Source organism: Idiotropiscis lumnitzeri, chromosome 19 (genome assembly GCF_059441095.1).
Source record: "Idiotropiscis lumnitzeri isolate Australia: NSW breed Sydney's pygmy pipehorse chromosome 19, RoL_Ilum_1.0, whole genome shotgun sequence".
NCBI classification, from domain to species: domain Eukaryota; kingdom Metazoa; phylum Chordata; class Actinopteri; order Syngnathiformes; family Syngnathidae; genus Idiotropiscis; species Idiotropiscis lumnitzeri.
Window position 1 is genome coordinate 12,313,174 of NC_142409.1, and position 27,431 is coordinate 12,340,604.

Below are 27,431 nucleotides of genomic sequence, written 5' to 3' on the forward strand. Positions count from 1 at the left end.
TAATCTAAACCTAATGCTTTGGCGCCATTTTGTGACGTTGCATTGAAAAAGGAACGACGATCAAGCGAGGGGAGGAGCTTCTTTCCATCAGGCCTCAACCTTGTCTAATGGAAAAAATTGCCGCCATCTTGTGGTATTTCGAGGCAACTACAAACCTTTTTGGGTGAGCATCAATTACTGGCAGATGCGAACAAAATGATTGCTTGGCTATTTTATCAATATTTTTCGTTCTGCGCAACAAAAAGTCATTGAGAAAAATGAATACATTGAGGGACAAAAGTGAATGAAGTGCAACACGCAAGATGACCCGTGAAAACGAACCCCTCGGAAATTTCAGCAAACAGTTGTATGTGCGTGTGTGCGTGTGCGCGTGTGTGACCGAGCAAACTCCACCCATGAGAAACAGAGTGTTGGCGGAGTGTGTGAGAGGGGGCGTGCGCGCGTGCGAGCGAGCGAGCGTCTATTCTCTAAATAACCTGTTGATCCAGTCAAGCTCAGGCACTCGCGGGGCTCTCGCACTCATTCGCTCTTCCTCTTTCACCTCAAGTCAGCGTAAGTTGCACCCCGACTTCCTCCCGTCTCGCTCCTCACGCGTGGCTAATTAGGACAGAATCTTCACTTCTTCTCTCATATAATTTCGCACATCTCAAATATTTTGATCTGACTTTTCACGTTCTTGTTTTGATGTCTCAGTCCTCTCGCGACCGACGTCTCACTTTTGTGATGTCTCACCCCTCACATGAAGTTTGGGTGTCTCACATCTCACACAGCCGCCGACATCTTGATCTCACTCGCTTTGATGCCTCACTCCTAAGTGACGACTCTCTCGCTCTCAGACGCATTCATGTCTCACTCCTCTCACAACCGTTACGACAGGTTGTCTCATACGCGATGACATTAATCTCACTCCTCCAGGCGGCTTCCTCCTGCACTGACACCAGGAGATCTCCCCCCTCTCGGGCATACTGAGTGGATGGGAGATCACCCTCCTTTACACGCTTTTTGAGTTGATGTCTCACTCCTTAAGTTTCTCCTCTCTCGGTTCGTGACTTTTCCCACCTTTCAGACGTTTTGATTTGACTCTCGTCAGGAATGTTGCGATGCCTCAATTATCTCACATCTGGCATTTTTGCACTCCTAAAAAGATTCCAGCGGTCTCACGCCTCTTCCAGCCTCGGACCGAACTGCCAACTCACGACCTGACTGGACGCTGGCTCGCACTGACTTCCTGACGTCTCACTAAGGTTGCGCTTAGGGTAGACCAAACGTTTTTCACAGTCTCATACGTAAAAATGAAAGTCAGCAGGAAGTTTTCAAGTTTTACTGGCAACGCAGCTCGCTTGCGTCATCTGGATGGTTTCGTCATCGTCGCTGTTCGAAATGAGTCTTTTCTTAGATTTGAACAAACGCCAAAAAGTCTTTCCGTGTTTGCGGTGATGTGACACATCCAACGACCAATAAATGACCGCGAACAAAAGCGAGGCCGAAAGGGGGAAACTGACAAAAACGCGACTGCTCCGAAGAAAATGCCCACAATCCGTTTTTTCCTCGCAGATTGCTGCGTGGACGAGCGTGGTCGTCTTGTAAGTCACAACCAGAGCTGGGCACTTGACCCTTTTTTGCCGGTCAGTCCCCCGCCCCGCCGCCCGCTATCTCGGCCTCGACCCTCCGGTCTTTTGTCGGCCCCCGTCCCGCCACTTTTATCCAGGAAGGACTTCAATCAGTCCATGAGAGGAATTGTAACAAACGGCGCTGATGAAGCGGTTCATAATAAAGTGCTTATTGATATCAAGTGCTGGCCGGGCCGGTGGAGGAGATCAGACTCGACACGCTTCAATCCGCAAGTCGTCATTGATTCCACTGTTGGGTCGAGTGCTGATGTTATTACTTCAAGTGCTGATTGTGTCAACTGCAAAGGTGACACTTTCTTGGAAATGGATGCGCCTTTATCAGGTGTGGATCAGCGCGCTTTATCGGTCTTTGTGTTGGAGCGTGACAAGATCTTGCGTTTTATCGCCTCACTCATCAGGTCTTCAGCGCAATGCCAAGAAATGCCGAACAAAGCGCGACGGATGTGGAAGAAAAAAACATTCCCAGGAAGGACGTCACTGACTTTTGATTCTCGACTCGGAGGTGATGAAAGGGGATGTTGAAGCGAAATCCTCCGGGATCAAAAGCCGGATTCTCCCTAAAGAGCAGCACATGCTCGGTCACGTTCCGCCGTCTCGCTGTGTCCACATCAGCCCCAACCGCTTTGTAATTATGCCTTTCTGTTCCTTTTTCAAGCGTGTGCGTGTGGGCTGCCAAAGCGCTCAGAGCCGAAGACGAACCTGCCGGGAGCAGCGCGACGACGCAGCGGAGAGCATGGACTGAAGGCTTGCGTGACTTTTCGGGCAACAACCATGTCAGCGTTCGTTTGCATCTGGGCCTGCTTCCTGCTCCGGATCAGCGCCGCCGCCGCCGCCGCAGAGGACAAAACGCCAGGTGAGACACAAACACGTCTTTGTCCCGCCAAGCCCCAAGCGAGTTCGCTTTGAGAGGAAAAAGTGACCCAATTGGATCACATATCTGGCTGGAAGTTCAGAAAGACACACAGATTGGGCCTGATTGACAAAAGCTTTGCAAAACGCTGACGTGAGTTTAGAAGGCAGGCGTGCATTAATCCCGATCTTTTCTTTGAAATAATGCCAGAAAGGAAAAAATATTGCGACATTTTGCAATTTTAGAGCTTCTGAATCGAACCTCTTCCACTCCCACTTCCGTCACTTCAAAACTTATGATAACAAGAGACGTCACTTTTCACAGCGATCAAATTTTGCTTCATTCGTACGACGGCAGGCTGTTTTAGCGCTTTGTTGGAAATGAGCTCGTCCGCCGGTCACAAAGAAGCAGCTGTGGCCCGTCAAGACAAGTCAGCAGGAAGTCAGTCGCGGGGCAAAAATGTGCCGCCGGCGTCTTTGCTGACCGTTCACCTCGACTAATTGCGGGTCACATTTTGACATCAGACGCGCATGATTGGATTTGCTTCCTCTGAGGCGGTGCGTCTCAAATTCACACACCTGAAGAGTCCACGAATTTTAAGACAAAGTGTATTTTTTTGGGTCATGTTTTGACTGTATTCTTCCGGGCAAAGGGAGAGCAAAAAAAAACAAACCCAAAGGAGAGCAGTAACACGCGACACGCATGAAGACAATGAGAACACTCACACGGTAGCTGCTGTTGGCCCCAGCTCACGCTCACGATCTCACATGGCACCTCGTCGGCATTGCACACCGCCTCACGGGGCCCCGCCTCTTAAAGACTCATCTCTGAAACACAGATGAGACAACATTTACAGGCTGTTCGATCCATTTCATGCTCTCGGGTTATTCTGAGTTACGATCGTGCTCAAAAAGTGCGCGGTTGATTGGTATTATTATTTGACTTGACAAAATGTTTGTTTCTTGTTGTAACGTTACGACTGTTTTCTCAAAAATTGGCAATTTTTTAATGATGGAACATTTTCACACCTTCACCCCAATTTTTTTTCCTGAAGAACAGGTGAGCACATCAGGGAGGTTTTTTTTTTGGGTCTGTGCTAATCTGTTCGCTGAGTCAGCCAAGTGACTCACTGCTTTGCTACTGTCGGTGCTGCAATTGAGCCAAGGAATGACGGGAACGTCCGTCCCGTCTGCTAGCGAGGGAGCAGGCAGATGCCCGAGGAGAGTCATGCCAGACCGGGAGAGTCAGGGCCTCATTTTAGAGCCTCCGGGACAATAATAACACACATCAAGTGCTCTTTCAGGAGTCATTTGAACGCTTGCGACGCCTCCGCTTGGCCAACGGAATGCAAAGTAGAACATTTCAGGCTAAGCTCCACTTCCTCTTTGGACGTAGTGAACAACCCTCGTCACGGCCTGCCCGTCAGATGACGAAAACCCAAAGAGGAAGTGACACCTACTTAAATACGTCAGCGGGACGTTACATAGGTACAAACACACGTGCTACCTGAATACAAAGGTGCTCCAACCTGGAGCTTTTCAAATCACAAATCGCAGTTTAGTTGAGGACAAGCCAGTCGCCGACACACGAATGAGACAAATATTTAAACGCATTAATAGAAAATGAAAACACTCACAAGGAACATATGCGAACACTCAACTAATTGCAATTGAACTAAACCGCTAACCCGATTGATAGCAGACCTTGACTTCATGCACAAGACCACGCCCATTGGAGGCACACATCCTCCAGCAGTAGGCGCGTGACTTTTGGATTCATTCACTTAATCACTCCTCATAAAACCATTTATTACTTTACATCCTCTCTTTTAAAATTTTACTGCCTTGTCGTCACTGTTTAATAGTGTAACCTCAATTCATCTCGAGTGCTGTGGAAGCAGTCGGCAGTCCTGCACGCGCACTACTGTCTCCCTCTAGCGGCCAAAGAGAGACACTGCCGCAATAATCTGCTCTCGGTATTCACTTTTGTTTTTAAGTAGAAGTACAGATAAAATACTTGAGTTCAAGAAACAATCTGCTAAAGGTACATGAGTAATTTTTACTTCTATATAATAAAACTGACAATTATATGTACTCAGTATAAATATATAGTATGTACATGTATAGAAATTGTATTTTTCAAGTGCCAGTTGTTGATTTTTACCCTCTCTCACGGGAATCTCGCACGGATTATGGGTCACATTTAATGGTGGAAACGAGCTTCATGTAAAGCCGGCCTTTGAACAAGGGTGTGTAGACTTTGGCTATCCACTCTGACCACCACAGTCTTCTCTTCCCGACCCAGATGAAACCGTCACATGTTTGATGTCAGAGGAGTGCCACCTCCCGTGCATGTTCCCGCCCGCCCCCAACCAGAGCGTGCGCTGGTTCCGGCAGGACGTGGTGATGTTCAGCTTCGGCGAGAAGCGCGGCGAGAACCAGCCGCTGGCTGGGCGGGCCGTTATGTCCCCGCCCGTGATCGCGGGGGGCAACGCCACACTGGTCCTCAGGGAGGTGGGCCTAAAGGATCGGGGCACATACCGGTGTCACGTTCGCACGTCCCAGGGGGAACACAGCGCCAAAGTCGTCTTGAAGGTGGAGGGTACGTTTCATGTCCTCAATCAGACTTTGAGCGACGCAATAGAGCGGAAATTCCAAAAAGTGGCTCTTGTGAAATGTTTTTTTTTTTTTTTTTTTTAATGTTTTTCCTGCCACTAGTTTGACTTTTGTGCATGCGTGCAGCGCCCATCCGCGGCCTTTTCCTGGAGCTTTCACGGCTGAGCGGTTACGAGGAGATGAAGTGCACCGTGCGAGACGTTTTCCCGCCGCCCCGGGTCACCTGGGCCACGGAGCCACCCACCTTCGAGGACCTGCGGCCAATCACGCGCATGCTGGCCGATAAGCGGGGTCTGTACACGGCCGACAGCAGGCTGAAGGTTCTGAAAGGCCAGCCGGAACTCATCTACATTTGCAAAGTCACCACCTCCTACGGCGGGCCGGCGTGGACGTCCTCGCTGCGGGAGAGAGGTAAGAGTGTTGACGTTAAGAGCTAAATCTTGAGCGACACGACAAAGTGGGGCAATGGGGGAAGATGTAGCAACTGCTTGACTCTCAAAGGCAGACATCAAGGAGATTAAGACAACTAGAAAAAATCTATTCTAATTTGCGAAGACAATCAACCCTCTTGGGACAAAATTTTTCTTTTTGGTTTGTTGCTTAACTCAATTCCGAATGCAATGATGTCCCCCCCCCCCCGACAGAAATAACAGGAAGTGAGGGTCGAGATTTGACCATCCCCTGCTTCGCCCCGCCCTACCTGAACAGCCCCGTCCTCCACTGGAGCTTCTCCAACGGCGAGGACCCGGCGCACATCCTGACCTACGACAGCCGCTCGGACCACAGCACCTCGGCGGCCGCCTGGGAGCATCACGTGGAGCTGGACGGCTTCAGGGTTCCGTTCGGGGACGGCTCGCTCCGCCTGATGGACCCCGAGCACGCACGCCACGAGGGAACCTACAGCTGCGTCTTCTCCATGCCGTACAACACGCACACGGAGCGCTCCGACGTCGCCATCAACTCTCCCACTGGTAAGCAGAAGGAGGCGTTAACATCAGCATCATGGACACAAAACGGAAAACAAAACAACTTGGAGTTTTACATTGTCAAGAAGAATTGCTCAACATGAACCGCGACTTGCCCAAAAGAGTTCTCAGAAGAACTACAAGCGCGCGTGTGTGTGTGTGTGTGTGCAGCCAATCGCAGCACGTCGCCGCAGACGTCATACTGGTGGATTGTCGGCCTGGTGGTGGCTGTGACGATCCTGGCACTGGCAGCCATGTTGGCCTACCTGAAGCTGCGAGGTGAAACGACGGGAGGCATGTGCATGTGAACATGTTTGTGTGTGTGTGTGTTTTCACAATCTGTGTGTTTGTTTGTCTCTCAGGAAACACAGAGAAATCGTCTTCACGTGACCCTGAGGAGGAGACGGAGCTGAACTCAGTTTAAAGGTACTTCAGAGGGGACAGTCGAGCAAAGGCTGCAATACTCCCACATGAACACTAAGTGGCGCCATTGTATCGTTTTGGCAGAGTCCACTTGCAACGTTCATTATTGACCATTGAATTTAAATCAGCACTAAAAAAAAAATGAAAAAATGACTCCAGCATTTCAGATGTTTGATGGTAAAAAATGTTTTTAATTTGGTAAATGTTCCCCTTGAGGGATTAAATGAGCACAATCAATAAAAATGTTATTTTTAAAAATATATTTCATTAATATTTAAAAATATTTGATATTGATATTAATTTGCCCTTGAACAGTGTAAATAATATTTTCATAGTTACCGGTTTATCACATCGGCCAAATTGACTATTTGTGTGAAATGATATTTCTCTTACGGTGTTTTGTGGCCTTTTCAGACGTGGAGGACGAACGCGAGAACAGCAATCGTTTTCCCGCTGGAGGCAACAACGGACATTCGGGCCTTTCCTGACCAACCAAAAACACACACACACACACACACACGCACACAGAATTATTTGTCTATTGTAAAGACATTTTGTATGAAGAGATGTAACGACTCACAAAAACTTGAAATGTAAGGATCAACCGAAAACACACAAAAAGCTTTCCACGTGAACATTATTCGACTTTCTGTAGACTTTTGACCGGCAAAATTCACAACGGATGTTTGATAAATGAACGTTTGACGTCTATGCCTTTCTGTGAGCCGCTGACGACGCTCTGGCGAGCCTTCAAAGCGGTTCTCACCGAGCTTGCAATGCCATCAGCGGGTCGCGACTGAGACTGGAAGTGTGACAGAAAGGCAAAAAGTGGATTTCCGTGGAAACTTTCTTGGATCAAAAACAAACCTTCTGGATTTGGGCGTTGAGCTCCCCAGAGAGAGAGAGAGAATGCAATCCAGATGTTCTTTTGGGAAGGGGAGCTCAATGTGCGATGTTGCCTGAGAAGGCACGTTGGAATGTTTTGCTGACGTCCTGCCTGCATTGACTCAGCGTCACTCAGTCCCAAAGCGAAGTCATGTTCAGGCCGTCAACATGGACATTCAACAACAGCAATGCTGGTCCCCCCCCCACCCCCCGGCCCCCCTGCTGAGGGAGCCAAAAATGTCAGCATCTGTCTGCAGAAAGTGGGCCACGGGGCAGCATTCCGACACTCCAATGACACAAACGCAGCGCCAAGACGACCACTGCCTTGCTGGACAAACTGAAGCAAACATTTGAGGGGGGGGGGGGGTCCTCACTTTTGAGGGATAAAACATATCAGCGGCGGCCGGTTTAGAGAGCGCTCGAGAGCACTTGAGTTGTTTATTCACCTGATGACTCATTAAAAGTTCAACCTGTTCATGAATGACAAGTACTGTAAAAATAAATCCTGTGTGAGTGCGAGAAAGCAACTATGCGAAGTATCTTCGGGTGGCGATAACACAACATGTGATTGTGGGTGTGTAGTGGGGGAGAGTTCGCTACTCACACACACAGAACACTTTGTGGATTGCGCTTGAGAGCTTTTGGTCGGTCGACAATTTGAGTTCCAGCTGCATGGAATGGAATGTCGGTGGAGCAGTTTGTGAACGTCGACGTCAATGAGTGGAAGAGGATGAGGAAGACGCGGACGGCTGTGCTGAACTTGGTGCTGGTGGTCCACTTCTTGGGGCATCTGGTCAATGGAGGTGAGGAGAAAGTCTTCAGTGTTGGGAAGTAACAATGAACAAATATTTTGGAGAAGATTTTCAGGCATCCACGGAAGAATATACCGCTTCCACATCAGGAAAAAATAAACATCACGTTTCACGGGATGAATGTCAAAGAGGCAACTGTTTGACGTTGTGCGCCGTCGTATTGTACAGTATGAAAAGTTTGGCACGCTCAAAAATTCATCTAATGGAATCTGAATCTTTGATTTGTTCAGTCATTCTATTTATCTTTTTTTTTTTTGTTCCGTTTCGTTTTGTCCGTGTGGGACCTGCATGTTGTCGGTTCCGTCCGGAGAAGCTCGTCAGTATTTAGCTGGCAGAAAAGTTCCCATTTTCTTTACTTAATGAAACCGGGAAACTATCTGGGGTGGGTCAGCTTCTTTCATTGTGCTGTTTAAAAGTCTTTACTTCTTTACTTTTACATTTGTAAAAGAGTTGAATCAGCACTTCGACTTAAGTACAGAGAGAGACCTTCGGCACTTGCTGTGTTTTTTTTTTTTAAACACAGCGCATGCAATCGACTTTGGTGCTTTCCTTTCTGCACGCTGTTGTTCCACTCGATGATTTGTGTCAAAGCGTGACAAAAACGTTTACAAGAAACTGAAGTCTGAAAAGGCACCTTTTGGGAGAAACAAATCACGTTCTGTTTTTCTCTGCCACTACATCAAACTCACCAGTGGGAAGGGAAATAATAACTGCCGACTTACAGTTCAGTTGTATTTCACTTGGAATGATATATTAACGAATAAAACCTCACTTGGGCCGACTTCGCTCATGTACTTTAATGTCGGTCACGATGGAGCGACGTGGACAGCCTGCAGTAAACGTATTTAGTTTTTGGTACTTGGTGTAAAACGTTTGAGGTCCAGCGGAAACAGCTGCGTTGGGTTGCTTCCTTCAGAGAGCGAATATCAAATTCGTAAGAGAAAAGCTGCAATGTCGTCACAATGTATCACCTTTCAGAAGCAAATGCCAAGGTCGAGGTCGCGCCTTCCCAACATGCGCCTCTCGTCAGGCTGGAATGATTTCTGTCTCAGGGAGTTTTGCTCCATGAAATTAGTTGAATGTTGCCGTTTGTATTTTTGAACGCTTTACGCTCAACTGTGGCGCCATCTTATGCAGGTCCATTTTGAACAGGATATTTCATATCGAGTCAGACTTACACGTAGCTGCTTGAATAAAAGGGAAAAACAAAGTTAAGCTTCTCGGCATTCCGGCGCATTATCTGTGATTGAGCGAGGACGCCAGTACATTCTTGTGTGTGTGACCGAGACACGCATTGTGTATTCATAGCAAGTCACTGTGGTTTCAACTTGACTTCCCTGTACGTATAAATGCAGTGTCGTTTCAGTTTCACTTTCAATCGGATTCCCTTGATCCGAATACGTACCACAATCCCTAGAAGACCAACAGAGCGTACTTAGTAGCATTGGGCAAGTTCGAGAAGAAGAATGAAGAATGAGACGAATAAATCCATAATAAGCAGATTTGAAAAGCAAATTAGCCAGCGAATGATGTTTAAACAAACCTCGGACTTTAGCATCTCGCCATGCACGGAATTTTTTTTTTTTTTTTTGGGGGGGAGGGCGGCATCGCGTAACGGGGTGAGGGGCTGCCAATTTTAATGAATAGGGCCGGAAACGTATCGAGATAATGGCCGGAGGACAGGGGACTGTCTGTCAAAAAAAGGGTCAAGTATTCTTGATTCAATTATGATCTGATTGAATTCTGGTTTCAATCTGTTTTCAGATGCCACTAAATCTGATTTGCTGCTGGTGATGTTTTGCAGATGTCGACGTTTGGTGCCGCTGGAACACGGGCTGCCTTTTAGAGGCCTACTTCTCCCTCGGGGATGACGTGGTCATCCACTGGATCCAGGAGCAGGAGGTTCAGGTTCATTCCTTCTACCACGATGCCGATCGGCTAGATAATCAGGACGAGCGCTTCAGGGGCCGCACGTCGCTGTTCAAAGAGAACATCGGCAAAGGGAACGCTTCTCTGCTGCTCAGGGACGTGGTTGTTGGAGATGAAGGGAGGTACAAGTGCTATGTGGGAACCTTCATGGGCCAATCGGAGACCTTCATCAACCTCCACATAGAAGGTGAGTCTCCAAAGGACCTGCTTGTCAGGTCATGATAATCTGCAAAGCTTCAATGGAGGTGAGCTACCTGGACATTGTTTTCTCACTGTCCGTTTGCAGCGCCAGTCGCACAAATCCATTTTCATCAAGCTGACCGACGGCAGCTCATCTGCAGATCGGACGGAATCTTCCCTCGACCCAAACTCCGCTGGTCCACAAAGCCAGTGCTGCCTCATGCCCTGTTCAACACCAGCCAGGTCCACCGAGAGACGCAGACGCGGCTTTACAACATCAGCGGCTCGCTGGAGCTGGCGGGCGACGCCCACCCTGATGTGGAATACGTTTGTGACGTCATCAGCTCCAACAGCAGCAGCAGCGGCAGAGCCACGTGGAGGAAAACAAGTGAGACGTGGCGCCATTTTTTAATTATTCCCCCTCCAAAAATGACCACTTTTTTTATTGTGTCTGTGGAAATTCAGTTAGATGGGGAGATAAAAAAATATTTTTGAGGGGTATCAGAAATTAAGTAAATCCCTGAAATGGAAATTAATAAGAGTCATTTGCATCTTCTTTCAGCAAAGGGGGAATATAACTTTTTTGGGGGCTTTTTAATTTTTTTTAAAATCCTATCGCCCATCCCCACCACTCAATCTGACGCCAACTTCAACGGTTCATGTCTCCTTGCAGTGGTGAACACTTCCGACACAGAAACAAGCATCGAGTGTGCGCCCGTGACTCACCAAATCGGCCTGGTGTGGACATTCAACCGCAGCAACGTCATCGCCATCAGGAACGCCGGCCACAAACTCCAAGTTGCTGAGGAATGGAAAAAGCACGTGAAGGGCGCGTCCAAGGCGGGCGGCCTCAACCTGCGGGAACTGACGGCTCACCAGAGCGGAACGTACACGTGCACGCTGAGCAACGGCACGCAAACGCGCGTTCACCACGTCTTGCTGAGGGTGACGGGGACGGAAGACGGTGAGCTCCAACTGCGGAGACGTCACTAAAATAGACAAATAGACGTCAAGTCGAGCCTCGTCAAGCTGCGAATTGTCATTTGCTCTTTTTTTTTCACAGGCAAAGGTTTCAACACATTTATCGTATGCAAACACACGTCACCATATTACAAACTTTATTTTTAAAGTTTTCCTCTGCTGTCGACCACAGCCACAAATTGGCAAGAAAGCCGTCAAGATGATGCACAGAACGGTCGGGAGCGCCACTAGCAATGGTGAACGTGCCCAACTACATCGTTTGCGATATACACTACTTATGTCTCGGAATCATAGTTTAGGCTGGACTTGAGGTTTGAACTAATTTGCATATTTTTAGAAAGCACTGACATGCTTGCTGCTGTTGAGAAATGACAAGATGGCATTGCGACTAACAACTCAACTCTAATCCTCTGTTGCAGTCCAACCCCACGTGACCGGCATCGTGCTCGGCGTGCTCGGAGCGCTCGTATGCGCGACGATGGTGGCGGTCATCTATTTGTACACCAAGTACAAATGTAAATCTTGCTTCAGCGCAACGACACAGAATGGAGTCATATAACGACTTTTGACTTCCACTGTAAGACATTCATGAGATAAGAGGCAGTGAGAACGACAGGTCAGCATCGTACAAAATGTCCACAAACTCCAAAGTATTCCACTTTGAGATGTTGGAAAAGGTTTGCTTGGCTGTCATCGTCAGGAAAACAAAAAGAAGAAGAAAGGAAACAGTCGGAGAGGACCACTAAAAAACGAGAGGAGAACATTTCAATGAGAGACGCAAGCGAACGGGGGACCGGGACTTGACTTTGGACCACATCCTGTTCCCTGGACTGGTCGCCAGTCAATGACAAGGCACGGAAAGACAAACGAGCGTTGGCAACCGTGGACTTTTGATGGTTGCGTATGAGCTGGAACGGAACCCCGGTGACATTTCGGGGAGAAAAATGAGGTCCTTCCTCAATGGTAAAAGTGAAAGCGTCTCATGCGGCCTTCCAACCAAAATGTGGAATCGGAGCCGTGCACCCTGCTGTCTCTTTTGGTGCTTAAAAAAAATGCATTTAGGAAAACACAGGCCCAGCTGTGCCATGATTTGGTTCCTGAGGAAGCGGAAAAGAGTCATAAAATGTCTTTGCTGGCCACGATGAGTTTTGATTGAAGGACTCGCCGAAAAACATGTCAGGTAACAAAACAACCGAAAACAATATTGTCTGCTATGAATGAATCAGTCAAAATATCGACCATCGCAAACAAATTTGCAAATCGCTTTTCTTTTGGCAAACAGCTGCTGTTGCAGCTATAGTATCGAGCCATCTGCAGACAAAAACAAGTTAGCACACTTGTGCAGTTGTTTTGAGTTGCGAAGGGCTGGTGTTATGTTGCTTTATTAAAAAAAAAAATAAAAGTTTACTTCTCACAAACAAGAGCAATTGTATAGAGATGATACGTTATAATTTTGCACATAATGTATTTCTAAAAAGAAATAAAATGTGATTGAAATGACTTGAAATTGCATTCCTTCTGCCAGGAAGTTGCACTCTTTTACTGCACTGCAATAAAATGCATGATAAGATTTCTCAAAAGGTGACTTTGGAAGAAGACAGATAATGCCGACAAACAAGTTGGGTTTAATCGCTTTTTTTTTTTATCCAGTCACAAGAGTAATGAGTATTCCTGTACATACATCAACACGCTCATCAAAAAAAAAAAAAAAGAAAAGAAAGAAGACCCATTTAGCATGTGCAAGAGGTGAAGAAGCACTACATCATTACATCACACGTCTCAAATGTTCTAACGGGAGTGCGGCCAGGTTTGTCTTCAGGTTAAGATGTTGTGCTTGCATCACAATACGAAATGAGCCACAAACACACACATGATCTTATTTCATATACACTTTAAGGTCTCTGTACTAGTACACTTTTTGTCCTCACTACTATGTCTAAAGACAACGGGGCCTCCCCTACGACCTTTGAACATTTGCGCACACAAGTCGGCCAACGACATGCTCCAAGTGAAACGCCAGCGGTCTGCAACTTGCTGGCCTTTCATCCAACTGCTCTGGCTCTCTCTGACATGAAATAAATTCATTTCTTTTCAAAATGGAAATGTAAATTTGAAGATGATTGTGTTGTTGTAACATTAAAATATTTGTTGTTTGCCTTTTTAAAATTGCTCAAAAATATGCATCACCTGGTGCCATGACCTACGGAGCTATTTGACTTCCGGTAGGCAAACGATGGATAAGTCCAAGAAAAGCGTCTGGAGAAAATAAACAGTTGAGTGCCGCTCCCAACACAAACTTTCATAAAAACAGCTGGCTGTAATAATATAATTACACAACACAGCAGTTTTGTTTTGCCGCACGTGGATCATTTAAATGTAGCTTTAATTTCAGGAATCCAAGAAGAGTAACGCGAGATAAGATTTGGTGTGCTCTGTAGCAGTTCATTAATTTGCAACATACTCGTTTTTATTCATACATACGGGTAAAAAAGTATTCAAGGTTGCCGACCCCTCCGCTAGAAATTAACTAAGTTCACTAGATAACTGGCAGAACGATACAATGTCATGAGTAGCACTAAAAGCGGGCAGTTGCCAACGAGTGTACAGTTTTGCCTCTCTCGCCACTTATTGTTGTCCTTCTGATAGTTGATGGACCTTGGAGAGGGAATACAGGCTAAAATGAAACTCTTTGAGAATATCCAAATCAGGGTCCATGTACCACAGCAGTAGTACCCTCTTGGTGATCACTAAAAATGTTTTTAATTGTGTACTCGTAGGCCAAAATCGTCATGAGAAAGATAAAGACGTCATTGAGCGTACTAGTACATGGACCCACAATTGTCTATCCGGGATACGAAAGAGCCGCCCGCTCCAACGTTAACAAAAGCTGCTCTTTAGGCCACGCCATCCAAACGGCCGACCAACCTCACTGCGGCGGCGCCGCGTTTTGTTCCATATTGTCCACCGTGCGGATGATGACGATCTGCTCCAAGCTCTGCGCCGGCGAGGGCGGCGGCCTCAGCTGCTCCACTAGCGCGTGGAGCGTTTCCGAGTTGATGGTGGACACGGGGTCCGCTTCGAAGGCCACCGGCTCGGCTTGGGAGATGGCCGTGTGGCTAGGCTCCACCTTTAGCTGCTGCAGAGTGTCGCTCAGAACGCCGGCGTCTGACGGGCCGCCGGCCTGAGGTGTTGCCGGTTCCGGGTTGGTGGGCTCGGCTTCGGGGATGGAGCTGAGACTTTTGCCGTCCTTGCTCAGTTTGCTCTGCACGAAGGCGATCGGGTGGCTGGATGCCAGCAGGACGACTGAGGATACGAAAGCACAAAGTTATTAAAATGGCGCTTAAAAGCAAGAGGGGGCAAATGTTCTCACGCTCTCGACTTCACATTTCTAAAAGACTCTTATAAAAGAAGATTCCGCATCTGAACTTAGTGTAAAACTAAGAGTCAATATCATCACAAGGTGCCTGTGAGACTTGCCCATTTTACATTATCTTCCTTTTCAAAAGTCTTAAGAGGCGTGAGTGATGTCATAAAAAGGCGACAAGCTGACTAAGCAGTGTAAAAGGCAGAAATAAATCACAAATGCAACTTACCTTTGCGTCTGCTTCTTCTGTACTGAAATATGACAGCGATCCGTTTTTAACAAAACAGGCTTACCCAAAAATTCTTTCGGTGGCATAATGCTGCATGGCTCCCGCAGAGTGAGACGGAATAGGCGGCGTCTTACAAAACTTCTCAGACAATGGAGCGTTTAAGAGGGGTAATAAAAACTTGTTTTGTTATCAAGCTATTTTCAACACTTTAAATTGGTAAAAAAAAAAAAAAAAAAAGGTGTGAAAATAACAGGCCAAAGCACAGCCAAAACAATAGTTTCATTTTGTGGAAAAAAAATATTAAATTGATCATATTTGGGCATACGAGGTATCTGCCCAACAGTAACAATGTTCTACGGGTTAATTTGATTTTATGCTGAAATGCATGTTGGTCAAGCGCCCACTCGTTTTTTGTTTTTTTTATTATATAAATTAACTTCAACATGGAGTACATGGAGGCTCGTCACTTTGCGACATGGTTCACTTTATAAGCTGTGTACTGTTTAACAAGTACGATATGAAATTTTTGAAAGGTTTTGAATTGGTATTTCCCTACGACAAGGTGGACATGTTATGGGTGACAAAATCCAAAGACATGGTGATAGAATGAGAAACCAAAAACTTGCTCATGTTGTGAACTGAGTGAGAACACTCGACCAGAAGGTTGCTGCCATCTGCTGGTCACACAACTTGAATCAATTAAGTCGTGCGCTGAGTTAATAAAAGTGTCCTCATTTCGTATTGCCATGTGACTTTGGCCTAAGTGGAGGCCCGGCAGGAGTTTGTTTTTCAAGAAGACACTGTTATGGCTGCAGTGGTCATTTTGATTTTAACGTGCCCATAAAATCAATTTGAGCAGTGTTTCTGAGCTTGATCATTTCAAAAGTTAAAAAAAAAAACAGCTGAAAGCGCATCTGTAACATTTGAGTCTCAACCATGTGATGGCTCGTGACGGGAAAAACGCTGTGTCATTTTTGGCTCAGTGTTAAATGCGACAAAATCGAAATTGACTCACCTGCCCGCGCTCTCTCTTTGTGTTGTCGCACTTCATCGGCGTGCGCCTTCTCCTGGTGTTTGATCATGTTTTTCACGCTAGCGAAGCGATTGCCACACAGCAGGCACTGCACGCCGTTGGTGCCGTCTGAGTCCACACACACGCGCACAAAAGAGCCTTATGAATGAGTGAAGTCAAAATGTCGAAAAATGATTTCAAAGGCAGTAAGCTCACCAGGGTGAAGTCGCCGCATGTGCTTCTTCAGTTCCGACGACGTGACGAAGCTGCTCTCGCATTGCGGCTGGGAGCACTTGTACGGCGTCTCGCCTGGACGCAAACAGAAGGCGGTCAAACGAGGACGGCGTCGAACGGCGTCCGTTTGTGACGGCGGCCCGCTTGCTTACCCGTGTGCTTGCGCGCGTGTGCAATGAGCGAGGAAGAGACGGAGAAGGACATGCCGCAGAGGTCGCACTGGTACGGCTTCTCGCCCGTGTGCCGCCGCTTGTGGTAGGTTAGCGTGCTGGACTGGGCGAAGGCCTGGCCGCACACGTCGCACACGTATGGCTTTTCGCCGCTGTGCAGCCTGGAGGGGGTGGGGGGTAGTAACAGAAATAAACATTTCTGACTGACATCTTTGGGATCATGTTCACATATGTATCTAAACATTGAGCAAAATGCAATTAATAGTAAAACACTGGGCCACGCCCGAGTCTCCGTGCGGTACGTCACCTGACGTGAATCTTGTAGTTGGACGAGGTGGCAAACTTGAAGCCACAGCGATCACATGTGTACGGCTTCTCCTCGCCGTGGTGCATGCGGCGGTGGGCCACCAGCTGACACTTCTGAGCAAAACACTTTTCGCAGTCGGTGCAGCTGAAGGGCTTCTCACCTGCGCCAAACACAGACGAGTGATGTCAAAATGACCTTTGCCTCACACTCAAGACTAAAATGTAGGATTTCTTAAGGACTCACATTGTGAGTTTGCCATTTTGTAGTGCGGTTCAAATGTGATCATTTGTTTTCAAATTAAAGGACGCCTGCATAGTGATTGGACAGTGGGGAATAATTAATGACTCCGAACACAGTTATCACTTATTCCCGACTCCTTGGGACCTTTTCGCAGTGCGCTCACTCAGTGTGAAAGGGTTGAACAGCAGGGCAGAGAGACGACGACGCCCCGGGTGCCACAGTCAACATATTTAGCTATTAGAAATTTGCTAACGTAGCAGCCTACCACGCTCTCGAAAAGATATTTTTTTTAAATTTGAGGCGTCTTGCCAAAAAGCACGCTGCTGAGTGCAGTGTGAAAAGAGCTTTAATCATTATACAGGGATTTTGAGCTCATCTGCTGCTTACCCGTGTGCGTGCGCAGGTGAGTTTTGAGCTGTGTAGCCTGTCGGAAGGTTTTAGAGCAGAAGATGCAGATGAAGGGCTTGAGGCCCGCGTGGATCTGCTCGTGCCTTCGCAGGCTGCACAAGTCTTTGAACGTTCTGTTGCACTCGATGCAGGACCGTGTCGTCTCTTCCGAGACATTTGAGGGGTTCTGCTCTGCATCCTCCGCCGCTTCCTCGCCGCTATCGTCGTCGTACTCGCCCTCCATTTTGCTCCTGCTGCGGCCCCTCCCTCTGCCCCTTCCTCGGCCCCGGCCACGTCCCCGCCGTACCTCCCCGATGCGGTGCTTCTTTGCGGGCGGTTCGTCCAGCGAGGGGCTCCAGTCGGCCGACGTGTCGCCGAAATCCTTCACGCTGGTGTCAGAATCCTCAAGAAAGTCTTCTTCGGTCTTGACCACGCTTAGTCCTCCTCTTCCTCTGCCCCTGCCCCTACCTCGGCCACGGCCCCTCCCCCTGTGGGCTGGAGGTTTAGGGATGTTGTGGGCCGAGCTGGTGGGCTCTGCCGGACCACCGCTCGGAATTCCTCCTTCCTCACCTAAACAGACACCTTTACTCTCCTGACCTTCCTCGCCATCTTGACCTTCCTCGCCATCATGACCTCCCTCGGCATCCTGACCACCCTCGCCATCCTGACCACCCTCGCCATCCTGACCTCCCTCGCCATCCTGACCTCCCTCGCCATCCTGACCTCCCTCGCCATCCTGACCATCCGGGCCCTCATCGACACATGCACCAGACACTGAGACGATGGACAGAGAAACCGGGGTGTGAGGACTGCCTGGGGAGCCCGGACTGAGCGAAGAGAGTCCCGCCTCTTTGTCCAACTCGGAGTGGGACGCCTCGCTGGCCTCGGACGTCTGAGAAACTCCTTCCAGATACCTTGTGGCATCGGACATTCCCAGGAAGATGGCGGCTCGGCGGACAGCAGATTGTCTGGTGCTGAAAATAACATACATACAAAATATAAGACATTTATAATCAGCTGTAGATAGAAACCAATTACAAATAATTCGGGCCTCTATTTAAGTACGGATGAAATTCTGTTTTTGGCTCTAATCGCCATCAATACAACCATATTGGTCGACAACAATAGGCAAAAATCTTATTAAAAATATAAGAAAAGAAAAATCATTATTTCTGTGACACAGATAAAGCTGAAAAGATAAATGAAGCCCGAGTAAAACTGAAGGCTGGATGACGAGGAGGGAGGCTACCTGCTGAGGTTCATTTGTCCCGTGTAGACAAACTCCAGTAGTTTCTCCAGGGCATAGCGGCTGACTTTGTCGGGGTCCAAAGTGGTGACGTCCTGGTCCTTCTCAGCTTGGGACGAGAAGTACTTGCTGAACGCCGCCAGGATGTTTCGGTGCGCCCGGAACTCCACGTCTCTCACCATGATGGTGACGTCGCACAGGAAGTCCATTTCCCGCTGCTGATGCAGGCGCTGCAGGAGCAGCTTGCCATGATTGGCGCCGTGAGCCATCCCTACAAGAGAGTCGACATTATTCACCTCACTCCATCAATTGATGATAATTTATTTGTGCCAGTCTTCGGTGATTCACATTCTTAATTAACACAGATCTAGCATACTTCAGTTATAATAAAATGATATGGTTTGGTTAAGCATTGAGTTTACATAATGTTAAATTCTCTTTTGTTTAATGTGTCGATTACAGAGGCAACTGGGAGCAGGAAGTTAACAGCTTGAAGCAAGCATGCTATTCAAGTTATTATGAGAAGTGTGTGAGCAAAAAAGGTGACAATGAGTGGAGTGACCTTTGACATATGTTAGTTTGTTTGAGTGAATTTAAAAATGCTTTTAAAGTGTGAAGGCGGGGATCTACGTTAAAAAAAGTTACACTGCAGGAGTATCTAGAGCGTGTAACACTGAAAAAAACTTTCTTACTGTCAGCAGTGTGCCAGAGATGCTGAGAAGTTGAGTAATTTGTTAATGTCACTTGTGATCTGCAAGAAACAAAAGCTGGGGTTAGGGTTTTAAATAAGGCAAGGGTTTGGGTTTAAAAATTACACAGCGTTGGGATTTTAAATATGGGCTTGGGGTTCAGTGTCAGGGTTCGGGTTCGTGTGAGGTTTCTATGGAAGGGTTCAAGCCAGAGGTCTAGTTTTAAAGTCGGGTTTAAAGATAGGGTTAAGATCTAAGTCGAGTTTTGGTTGACCCAAAGTTAGAACTTTAAGGAATGTTAAGAATTTAAGATTGGGTTTTAAGTCAACGTAGGGTTTGAAAGCCAGGTTTCACATTAAGGTTCTGGTGTATAAATACGGTTTGAAGCTAGACTTCCATTTCTATGGCAAGTTTCGGGTTTTTTAAGTTGAGCTTTATTTTAGTAGACATTTATAACTGTCACAGAAATACCAAGGCGAATTAAACAAACGCTTTAGAGAAAGCCGAATGGAGAGCACTCGCAGTCGACTAATAAGAAGAAGTTTTGGAAAATAAAAGCTCCCTCCCGCTTCCTGACTAGGCCTTCGCTCGATGCTAATGCTAACGCTAATGCTAATACTTCACAAAAAAACGCCGCCTTCTACGTGGGGCGCTGAGTCCACTTCGCAGCGCATAACTTCGACAACACGTCGGTTCCGAAGAGGTTCTGTCCCCCGTTTGAAGGTTCAGGCTGCTCGGAAGGAGAAGTTGAAGCTAAGCCAGCTCACACGGGACCAAAAGGCGCGGAGAACATTGTGCTCTTATTTCGAAGGATTCTCCGATTGCCCCGGCGGTGGCCACAATAAATTGGCCCAAATTGCAACAAACCCACAATTCGGGGACAAAAAGTGGAAAATTACCACACATGGTGAGAATTACCAGTTAGAATGCTCCATTTTAAAACGAAGTCATAGTCAATAAAAGCAGAAAAGTGCTGGCCGTACCTTGAAATAGCCGTGCTCCGCGGCCGTTATCTCGGGATTGTCCAAGATCTCGCGAGACTGAAGGGGGCAGTCGACTCGAGATGGATGAGCGCCGCAAATACTTTTTAAAAATCGGAATCGGAAAAATAAAACAACTCATGATCATCTTTAATTATATTATAACAAATGTATTGAGTAGTTTAATAAATTACTTGCCTGTCTAATTGTGTCATACATTCATGATATATGGAATTAAATAAATCGGATGATTCAATCAATGCACATTAACTAATTAAATAAAATTGCTAAATGAATAAATTAAAAATTTCATGGTGTATTTATGTATTTAATTTAGGCACTTTCATTCCTCCATAGAGATAATCCCAAATGAATGATAAATGAACATACAGTAAAGTGGGCGGGGTTTACGCAGACTATAAATCCTAATGCGGAACATTTCTTTTTTTTTTTTTTTACTCCCACTGCGTTTGTCAATCGGCCTTCTTTCGGGGACGGACAGAAACAGCGCAGCCGCGCAACCGCCGTCTTGCGGAGGCGACACCACAAATCGCCTTTAATCTTCTTAAAAAAACCACGAGCATGCAGAACATACTGAGCCTCCTCTCCAACGCGCTGTGTCGGATCACCGGCAGGGCTGCGGTAAGTGTGCCTGCCGCGGTGCTCGTCTAACGGGGGGCTTTTTTTCTCCGTCCTCCTCCTCCGGGCGAGCTCATGATGCTAAGTGCGTTAGCTTACTACTGCTGTGCAGGCTGAGTGCTTGCTGACCTTGCCAGAGTCTCAATGTTCACACACTTCCACTAATTTATATTTCCTTGCTATTTCTTTATTTATTGACTTTTCAAGACATGGTATGACTTAGGATGCATGTGTTACAAATCTATGCATAGTGCAAATAGGTTTTAGTTTGGAGTGCATTCATGTCGCAATAATAACATTAGATGGGCTGAGTGAGATAATTTGAAAAAGTTTGCAGATTAGTACGTCATGAGCAAGGTTGCCTGTCAGCACATTCTCTTTTGAAACAATAGTGCTTCCTTGTTCTAACAGCGTGGCATTCACAATCCTCTCTCACTGGGGACCTTTATAATATGTTTACCAGAGATTCAACATGCAAAGAAAATGAAGTTTGATCCTGCTTATTCACTTTTTTTTCTCCACCGTACAGAATGTATCACATATTGTTTTTCCTCTTTAATGCTCTATCGCTCACAAAGCCAAATTGATGTCTTGCTTCTTGTCCCACTTCAACCGGAACCCCAGGGACCCCAAACCGTGTCGGAGGTAAGATGCTCACCACTCAGCTGCAGTTTGTGCCTAATCTTTTCCCCTCGCAGCATCCTTTGTAACATTTATTGTTTTACACCACAATGACACTTATTGCTTTAGAGAAGGAGTCCATCCTATAATTTGAAAGAAGCAGCCATTTGAACTGTTTTATTTGTGCTTAGAGCTATCCTACTTAATATTTTTCTCTTAGGTTCTGTTCACAACGCTTTCTCAAAAGTATTTTTGAGTATGAGAATTCGCCCTTTAATCCTGATGGTGGTGGGTGAAAAAACACACACACAAAGAAAAACTCAAATAAGATTATGAAAGGAAATATGGGCTGGGGTTTTGTTACTTTATTTTAATCGTGTGACTGTTCCCTCAGGAATTTAGAAGTAATCCCGGGAAGTGGTCGTGTTTAAATAATGTCATATCAGTGTAAACGCACTGTCATCGCTCAAATGTCAAATTATACACACAGTTGGCCTGCCTCAGTCTCTGCTTTTGGCTTCTAGAAGCTTTGTGTTGAGTCCCGGTAGCCCGTCTCTCGCTGGCTCTGATTGGTTGGCTCCTGTGCTCCCCAGTTGCTGATTGGCCTGTCAGAGTACGTGAGTCTAACCTTGCCGGCGGCGCCCGACTTGGCACAGACGCAGCAGCTGCCCCCCAAACCTTCGCCTATAGTCGGCGCTAAAGCCAGCCCGGTGCCCTTAGCTAGCACGTCGTTAGCCACACCAGTAAGAAGCGGAGACTCAGGCCTCCATGTCTACTTGCGTGCCTGTTCCTAACTTTTTCCCTGTAAACACTCGGGCATGGGCCACATTTACACTCAACTTCGGATCAATCTGCCTTCTTCATCTGTACTAAAGTCATGGTGCCAAAAAACTGAATCTGAGCCAAACCTGTACACAAATGAATTTCATTGACTTTTTCGCTCGCACAGGGGCGTCTAAACGTTTTCATCCGAGGGCTGCAGGCAGCATTCTTCAAAGTATGCCTTCAAATAATATGACGCATGGGAAAGGGGCTCTTGTTTGTTTGTGAGGAGTCTCGACGGCGCCTCCCCATCCGCTGACATGTGGACTTTAGGTTTTCTACTCTGGGTTTAGTCTGCTAGTAGTTCGTGTGTGTCTGTGTGTGTGTCTCCAGGCCGCCCGCGTCGCTGCTTCCCGTTCCTTCGCTGACTTTACACCTCAGGTGACGTTGGACATCAAGGTGTGTTGAAGAAGCAATCGAACTTCATCAGGACTGGGCGAATTGCGCTATGGGGCGGTTAACTTTGGAAAAAGATTTAAAAAAAATAAATAAAATAATCCTCCCCATCAAAATGTAGTCGCCCAGCCCCTTTCCAAACATTTGCTTTTTATGGTATTTTCAATGTTTCATCACTACCAACAGAAATGCGATCTGCACCGCTTGGAGGAGGGGCCTTCCGTTAAGGCGGAGCTAACGCGGGAGCAGGGCCTGCAGTATTACCGCACCATGCAGACGGTGAGGCGCATGGAGCTCAAGGCTGATCAGTTGTACAAGCAGCAAATCATCCGGGGCTTCTGCCACCTCTATGATGGACAGGTGGGGAATATGCATGTGGATGGCCCAAACTGGTCAGAAAATGTGTGCTGCGCATCGGGCAATGCATCTTTTTTTTTTCTTCAACTTTTAACCAAAACCACCAATCTGCATTCATCGAAAAGGCCTTGATGCCAGTAAGTTAAAAAAAAAAACTACATGTATATATATATTTTGGTGTCGTACAGGAAGCTTGTGCTGCCGGCGTGGAGGCAGCCATCAACCCCACCGATCACCTGATCACGGCGTACCGCGCTCATGCCTACACGTACACCCGCGGCGTGTCTGTTAAGGAGGTCCTGTGCGAGCTGACGGGTAAGAACGTATTTAAAAGAAGTCGAGCGGTGCAACGCCAAGCCTCAGCTGTGTCGCTGCGCAGGTCGACGAGGCGGCGTCTCCAAAGGCAAGGGAGGCTCCATGCATATGTACGCGCCGCGTTTCTACGGAGGAAACGGCATTGTGGGGGCACAGGTGAGCGGGCAATATGAACACAATTTTAGTATTTTTTTCTTCCATGTGAAAAATCTTAATGCACACCACCAAACAAATGATGTCCCACTGTCCTGGCAGAACTTATTTTCTGTTCTTATTTTGTGTTCAGGTTCCACTGGGAGCCGGTATCGCTTTGGCATGTCAGTACCAGGGCAACAATCAGTTGTGTGTAGCACTTTACGGCGACGGCGCTGCCAATCAGGTAACAAAATGATGTCTAAATGCAACAAATGTTCAGTGATTAATGGAATGAACAATTCCCAGAAAGCTTCAGAGATGTAATTGTGTAGAGTTGCCACAAGATGGCACCAAATTAGTTAAAATGGAGAGACGCATCTAAGCCGCACAACCCTGGACTCATGTTGCGTAAATATTATTATTCAACAAACAAACTAACTTCACTCGTCTAATGATTATTGTATGTGGAATATCAATGAAGCATTCATTTCAGGGTGTGACTATTTTGCAACTTGCTTAAATCATTGAACTCACCTTTGGGCATTTACAAACAAGCAACAACATTGATCAAGTGACACAACGTAACTTGAAGATTTAAAACGAAATGTAATGGATTATGAAATTAATACATTGCTGTTCTTTTTTTTTTCTAAATAATTCCTATGAGAAGTTTGCAACTTAAAGAACTCCTGTCATTTTGCAACCCTGACACCAAACAGGGGCAGCTGTTTGAGGCCTTCAACATGGCCGCCCTCTGGAAGCTTCCGTGCATTTTCATCTGCGAGAACAACCAATACGGCATGGGCACGTCGGCGGAGAGGGCGTCGGCCAGCACCGACTACTACAAGAGAGGAGACTACATCCCGGGGATACGAGTGAGAATCGTGATCGAGTGACACCCCCATGATGTCATGTTTCTGAATATGGTTCTGTTAGAAATGACGATATGCGACGTTACAGTGAAAATATTTAATGGGTCCTGGGTCGCGGCTGCAGCAAGACCGTTTGCTGGAGCTGCCCTGCATGGACCTAGATTAGAACAAGACGCCTGCCTTGCGTCCTGGCAGTTGCAGGTGTGAGCATGTACCCAGCTGTCTGATGCTCATGTATGATACTGCATACAAAACATGCATGCATGTGTGTGCGTGTGTGTGTGTGTGTGTGTTCACTTTCTTTGTTACTTTAATGAAGTCCTTCTGGCACAGGTGGATGGGATGGATGTCCTGTGTGTGAGAGAGGCAGTCAAGTTTGCAGCGGATCTCTGTCGAGCCGGAAAGGTGAGAAGGCTCGCTTGTGGTGCTTCATGGTCACTGTGGTTGGCGGTCAGGAACAGAAATGCCTTTTCTGCTGGATGGGAAGCACAGATCTAGGTTCACAAACATCATTCTAATACAGTAGCTGTTAAATGAAATTGTACATGTTTTTTTTTGTCCATTCAGATTTCAGCCTAGCCAACTGTTGCCATGTCATTTCATTTTTCCTTATTCGCTGCACACTGATTCTGAACTGTTCCAGGTGATGTGTGCGGCAGTTTTGTGTCATTATGTAGTCATCACACCCACTTTTGCTCTTTTGTTTTAGGGTCCAATTGTGATGGAACTGCAGACATACCGTTACCATGGACACAGCATGAGTGATCCTGGTGTCAGGTGGGACTCTTTTTCTCTTTATCAGGGATCGCCAATTGGGATACTTTTGTCAGTCGAAGAGACAAATTGCACTCTGGCCTAGTGGAAGTGTAACACGAAAGCGAGAGTACCGCCGGTGTTTTGTTTTTTTTGCCAATTGTCTCACTCCAAATCTTTGATCGATCGTTCACAGATGAACCCTAACAGTCTGTGATGCAACTTCCCGCAGCTACCGCTCTCGGGGGGAGATCCATGAAGTGCGCAGCAAAAATGACCCCATCGCCCTTTTGAAGGAACAAATGCTTAGCAACAACATGTCGTCTGTGGAGGAACTGAAGGTCATACATTTTGATTTTTGCGCTTCACTTTCAAGTATGTCATGGTGCTCATGTTGGACAATTAGATAGAATAGATAGAAATCCCTTTATTGTCATTGTACTCAAGTGTGCAACGAGATTAGAGGAAAATAAGGAAAAATGAAATGACATGGCAACAGTTGGCTAGGCTGAAATCTGAATGGACAAAAAAAAACATGTACAATTTCATTTCATTAATAATGAAATACAGTATTTGACCGGGGAGAAAATTGGCAAATTATGACAGTGAAGTAGATTATACGTTTTTTTTTTTCTAATTTATTTATTTTTAAGTCGCTGTGTATAGAGAGGTACTATCAAACCTAACAGCGCAGTGTTTCCACCAGATGGCACCAAAGAGAAATAAAATCTGTGAATAGCCAATGCTTACCTACAAATGTATGTGAGATTTACAGTTGCTACTTTTGTTACCCGCAATCTTCTCTCTGCTCTGCCTCCTCAGAAGGAGCCTGGCATCTTTTGTTTACAAACATTATGCATTGATGTCTTGCATTTGTGACGCTTGTATTGTTCTCGTTAGGAAATAGACGTGGCCATTCGGAAGGAGGTGGAGGAGGCAGCGCAATTTGCAACGGCTGACCCCGAGCCACCTTTGGACGATATGTGCAACCATATCTTTAAAAATGACCCCCCGCTGGAGGTACGTGGGACCAACCCCTGGTCAGTGCTCAAGTCGGTAAGCTAGACCAGCAGCTGGACCCGCAAATGGAGTCTGCCCAGAATTCTTCATCTGGGACTTGGACCTATTCCTTTTTTTTCTTTTTTTGTATGGATGTATTTATTATTAATATATGAACTTGTATTCTATTTGAACTGCTGTTTCACCTGAAAGTAGTTGCATCCAGGATTAAGTTTTAATATTCAGATTGTTTATTTTAAGTTTGATATGACTGCTGAATATGTTGAAGACTGTACAATACAGTATTTTTTATTACTCCATTTTAAGCAATATTACGAGTTGTATCCATGCATCAAGACTTGCCAATGTTTACCATCTTTTAAACATACAATTTCAGAAGGAGCACTTTAATTTCCACGTTGTCAATTTACATGTCAGTTTTACAGCAAAGGTCATTTACAAAGTAAAATAAAGAGGAAAAATACACAGTTTTTGCAACATCTTCAGTGCCGAGAGTTGAGCTGCAGTTTTTCTCCTATTCTAAAATCTACTGCTAAATGTGTCTGAGAAGCTAGTAACAGACTGTTACAAGCTGACTTGTTTTCACACATGCATTCAAATCTTTTGTACATTCAAATATTCACGCCACCACACACACACATACCCAATTATTTTAATTTGAATTCCAAACACTGAACTATTTCAACAAAAAAAATCTAATTCGGACGGCACCGACAACACTGCGCCATGCATCTCTCAGTGCTACCTGAATTACATTTTTCTTTTACTATTTTATTTGAAAAGTATCACGCAAGTAATAGTTAAAACAACACTGTCCTCCAAATAACGTGAATAAGACTAATTTTAAAAAACTACAGGTACTTTGACACTCGTGACTAATTTTTAACCTGAGTGCCAATTACAACAATATAAAAATGCAAATGTGAAAAACAAGTTAAACGTTATCTACTTCTAAAAACTTCCTTTCGCGTCATGTGACTAAATGTCACCATTTGATTGGTCAAATTGAGTAAAACGTCGCCACCGATTCCAAACAGTCACGTGACAAATCTGGCAAACCAAAACAAAAACCTCACGCAGGTCGGTTCAAAAAGATCTAACAGACAAAAAATAAAATTGAATTCGTAATAAAAATACTCAAGTTGCATCAAAACCACTCCAACAAGTACAATGTATCCACAAAAGTTATTTAAATGAAGTAAATGTAACGCGTTACTGGCTACTTTTGCCTACGATTCGTTTTAGAGCGAGGACAAGTACAAAGCGATTATTTTAATGTCGTTTATTTGGCGATTACGAGTCCGATTGGCTGATTTCCGCCAGGGTGACGAAGCAGCACAGGTAAGCCGACACCGGCCGCCATATTGGGAAG

The 27,431-nt window shown here is 46.1% G+C and overlaps 3 protein-coding genes across 12 annotated transcripts; 2 read left to right on the forward strand and 1 right to left on the reverse strand.

Moving 5' to 3' along the window:
• The first annotated feature begins 554 nt into the window (after positions 1-554).
• On the forward strand, positions 555-7,896 carry LOC148318641 (uncharacterized). 2 transcript variants are annotated; one of them, XM_088283547.1, is made up of 8 exons: positions 555-2,133; positions 2,287-2,484; positions 4,786-5,082; positions 5,223-5,507; positions 5,741-6,067; positions 6,233-6,340; positions 6,424-6,480; positions 6,893-7,896. In XM_088283547.1, the coding sequence occupies exons 1-8, from the start codon at positions 1,527-1,529 to the stop codon at positions 6,970-6,972; spliced, it is 1,959 nt and encodes a 652-aa protein (XP_088139673.1). In that variant the 5' UTR covers positions 555-1,526; the 3' UTR covers positions 6,973-7,896. The 2 variants fall into 2 exon arrangements, with proteins under 2 accessions (XP_088139673.1, XP_088139671.1); XM_088283545.1 differs by having other exon boundaries at positions 556-2,133; positions 6,424-6,487; positions 6,899-7,896.
• A 4,980-nt stretch (positions 7,897-12,876) lies between these two features.
• Positions 12,877-21,762, reverse strand: LOC148318642 (uncharacterized). Its single transcript, XM_088283543.1, has 8 exons — positions 20,133-21,762; positions 18,464-18,731; positions 17,215-18,188; positions 16,588-16,747; positions 16,263-16,441; positions 16,093-16,185; positions 15,880-16,005; positions 12,877-14,574 (listed from the first exon to the last, which is right to left on the reverse strand). Exons 1-8 carry the CDS (start codon positions 20,275-20,277, stop codon positions 14,198-14,200), a joined length of 2,322 nt encoding a protein of 773 aa, XP_088139669.1. The 5' UTR covers positions 20,278-21,762; the 3' UTR covers positions 12,877-14,197.
• Positions 20,562-26,544, forward strand: LOC148318643 (pyruvate dehydrogenase E1 component subunit alpha, somatic form, mitochondrial-like). 9 transcript variants are annotated; one of them, XM_088283549.1, is made up of 13 exons: positions 20,566-20,771; positions 21,298-21,413; positions 21,983-22,132; positions 22,545-22,610; positions 22,794-22,967; positions 23,153-23,279; positions 23,344-23,435; positions 23,566-23,658; positions 24,134-24,289; positions 24,620-24,691; positions 24,996-25,063; positions 25,272-25,380; positions 25,940-26,544. In XM_088283549.1, the coding sequence occupies exons 2-13, from the start codon at positions 21,327-21,329 to the stop codon at positions 26,102-26,104; spliced, it is 1,359 nt and encodes a 452-aa protein (XP_088139675.1). In that variant the 5' UTR covers positions 20,566-20,771; positions 21,298-21,326; the 3' UTR covers positions 26,105-26,544. The 9 variants fall into 9 exon arrangements, with proteins under 9 accessions (XP_088139678.1, XP_088139679.1, XP_088139675.1 ...); XM_088283555.1 differs by having other exon boundaries at positions 20,580-20,771; positions 21,393-21,413; XM_088283552.1 differs by lacking the exon at positions 21,983-22,132 and having other exon boundaries at positions 20,562-20,771; positions 21,393-21,413.
• The last annotated feature ends 887 nt before the right edge of the window (positions 26,545-27,431 follow it).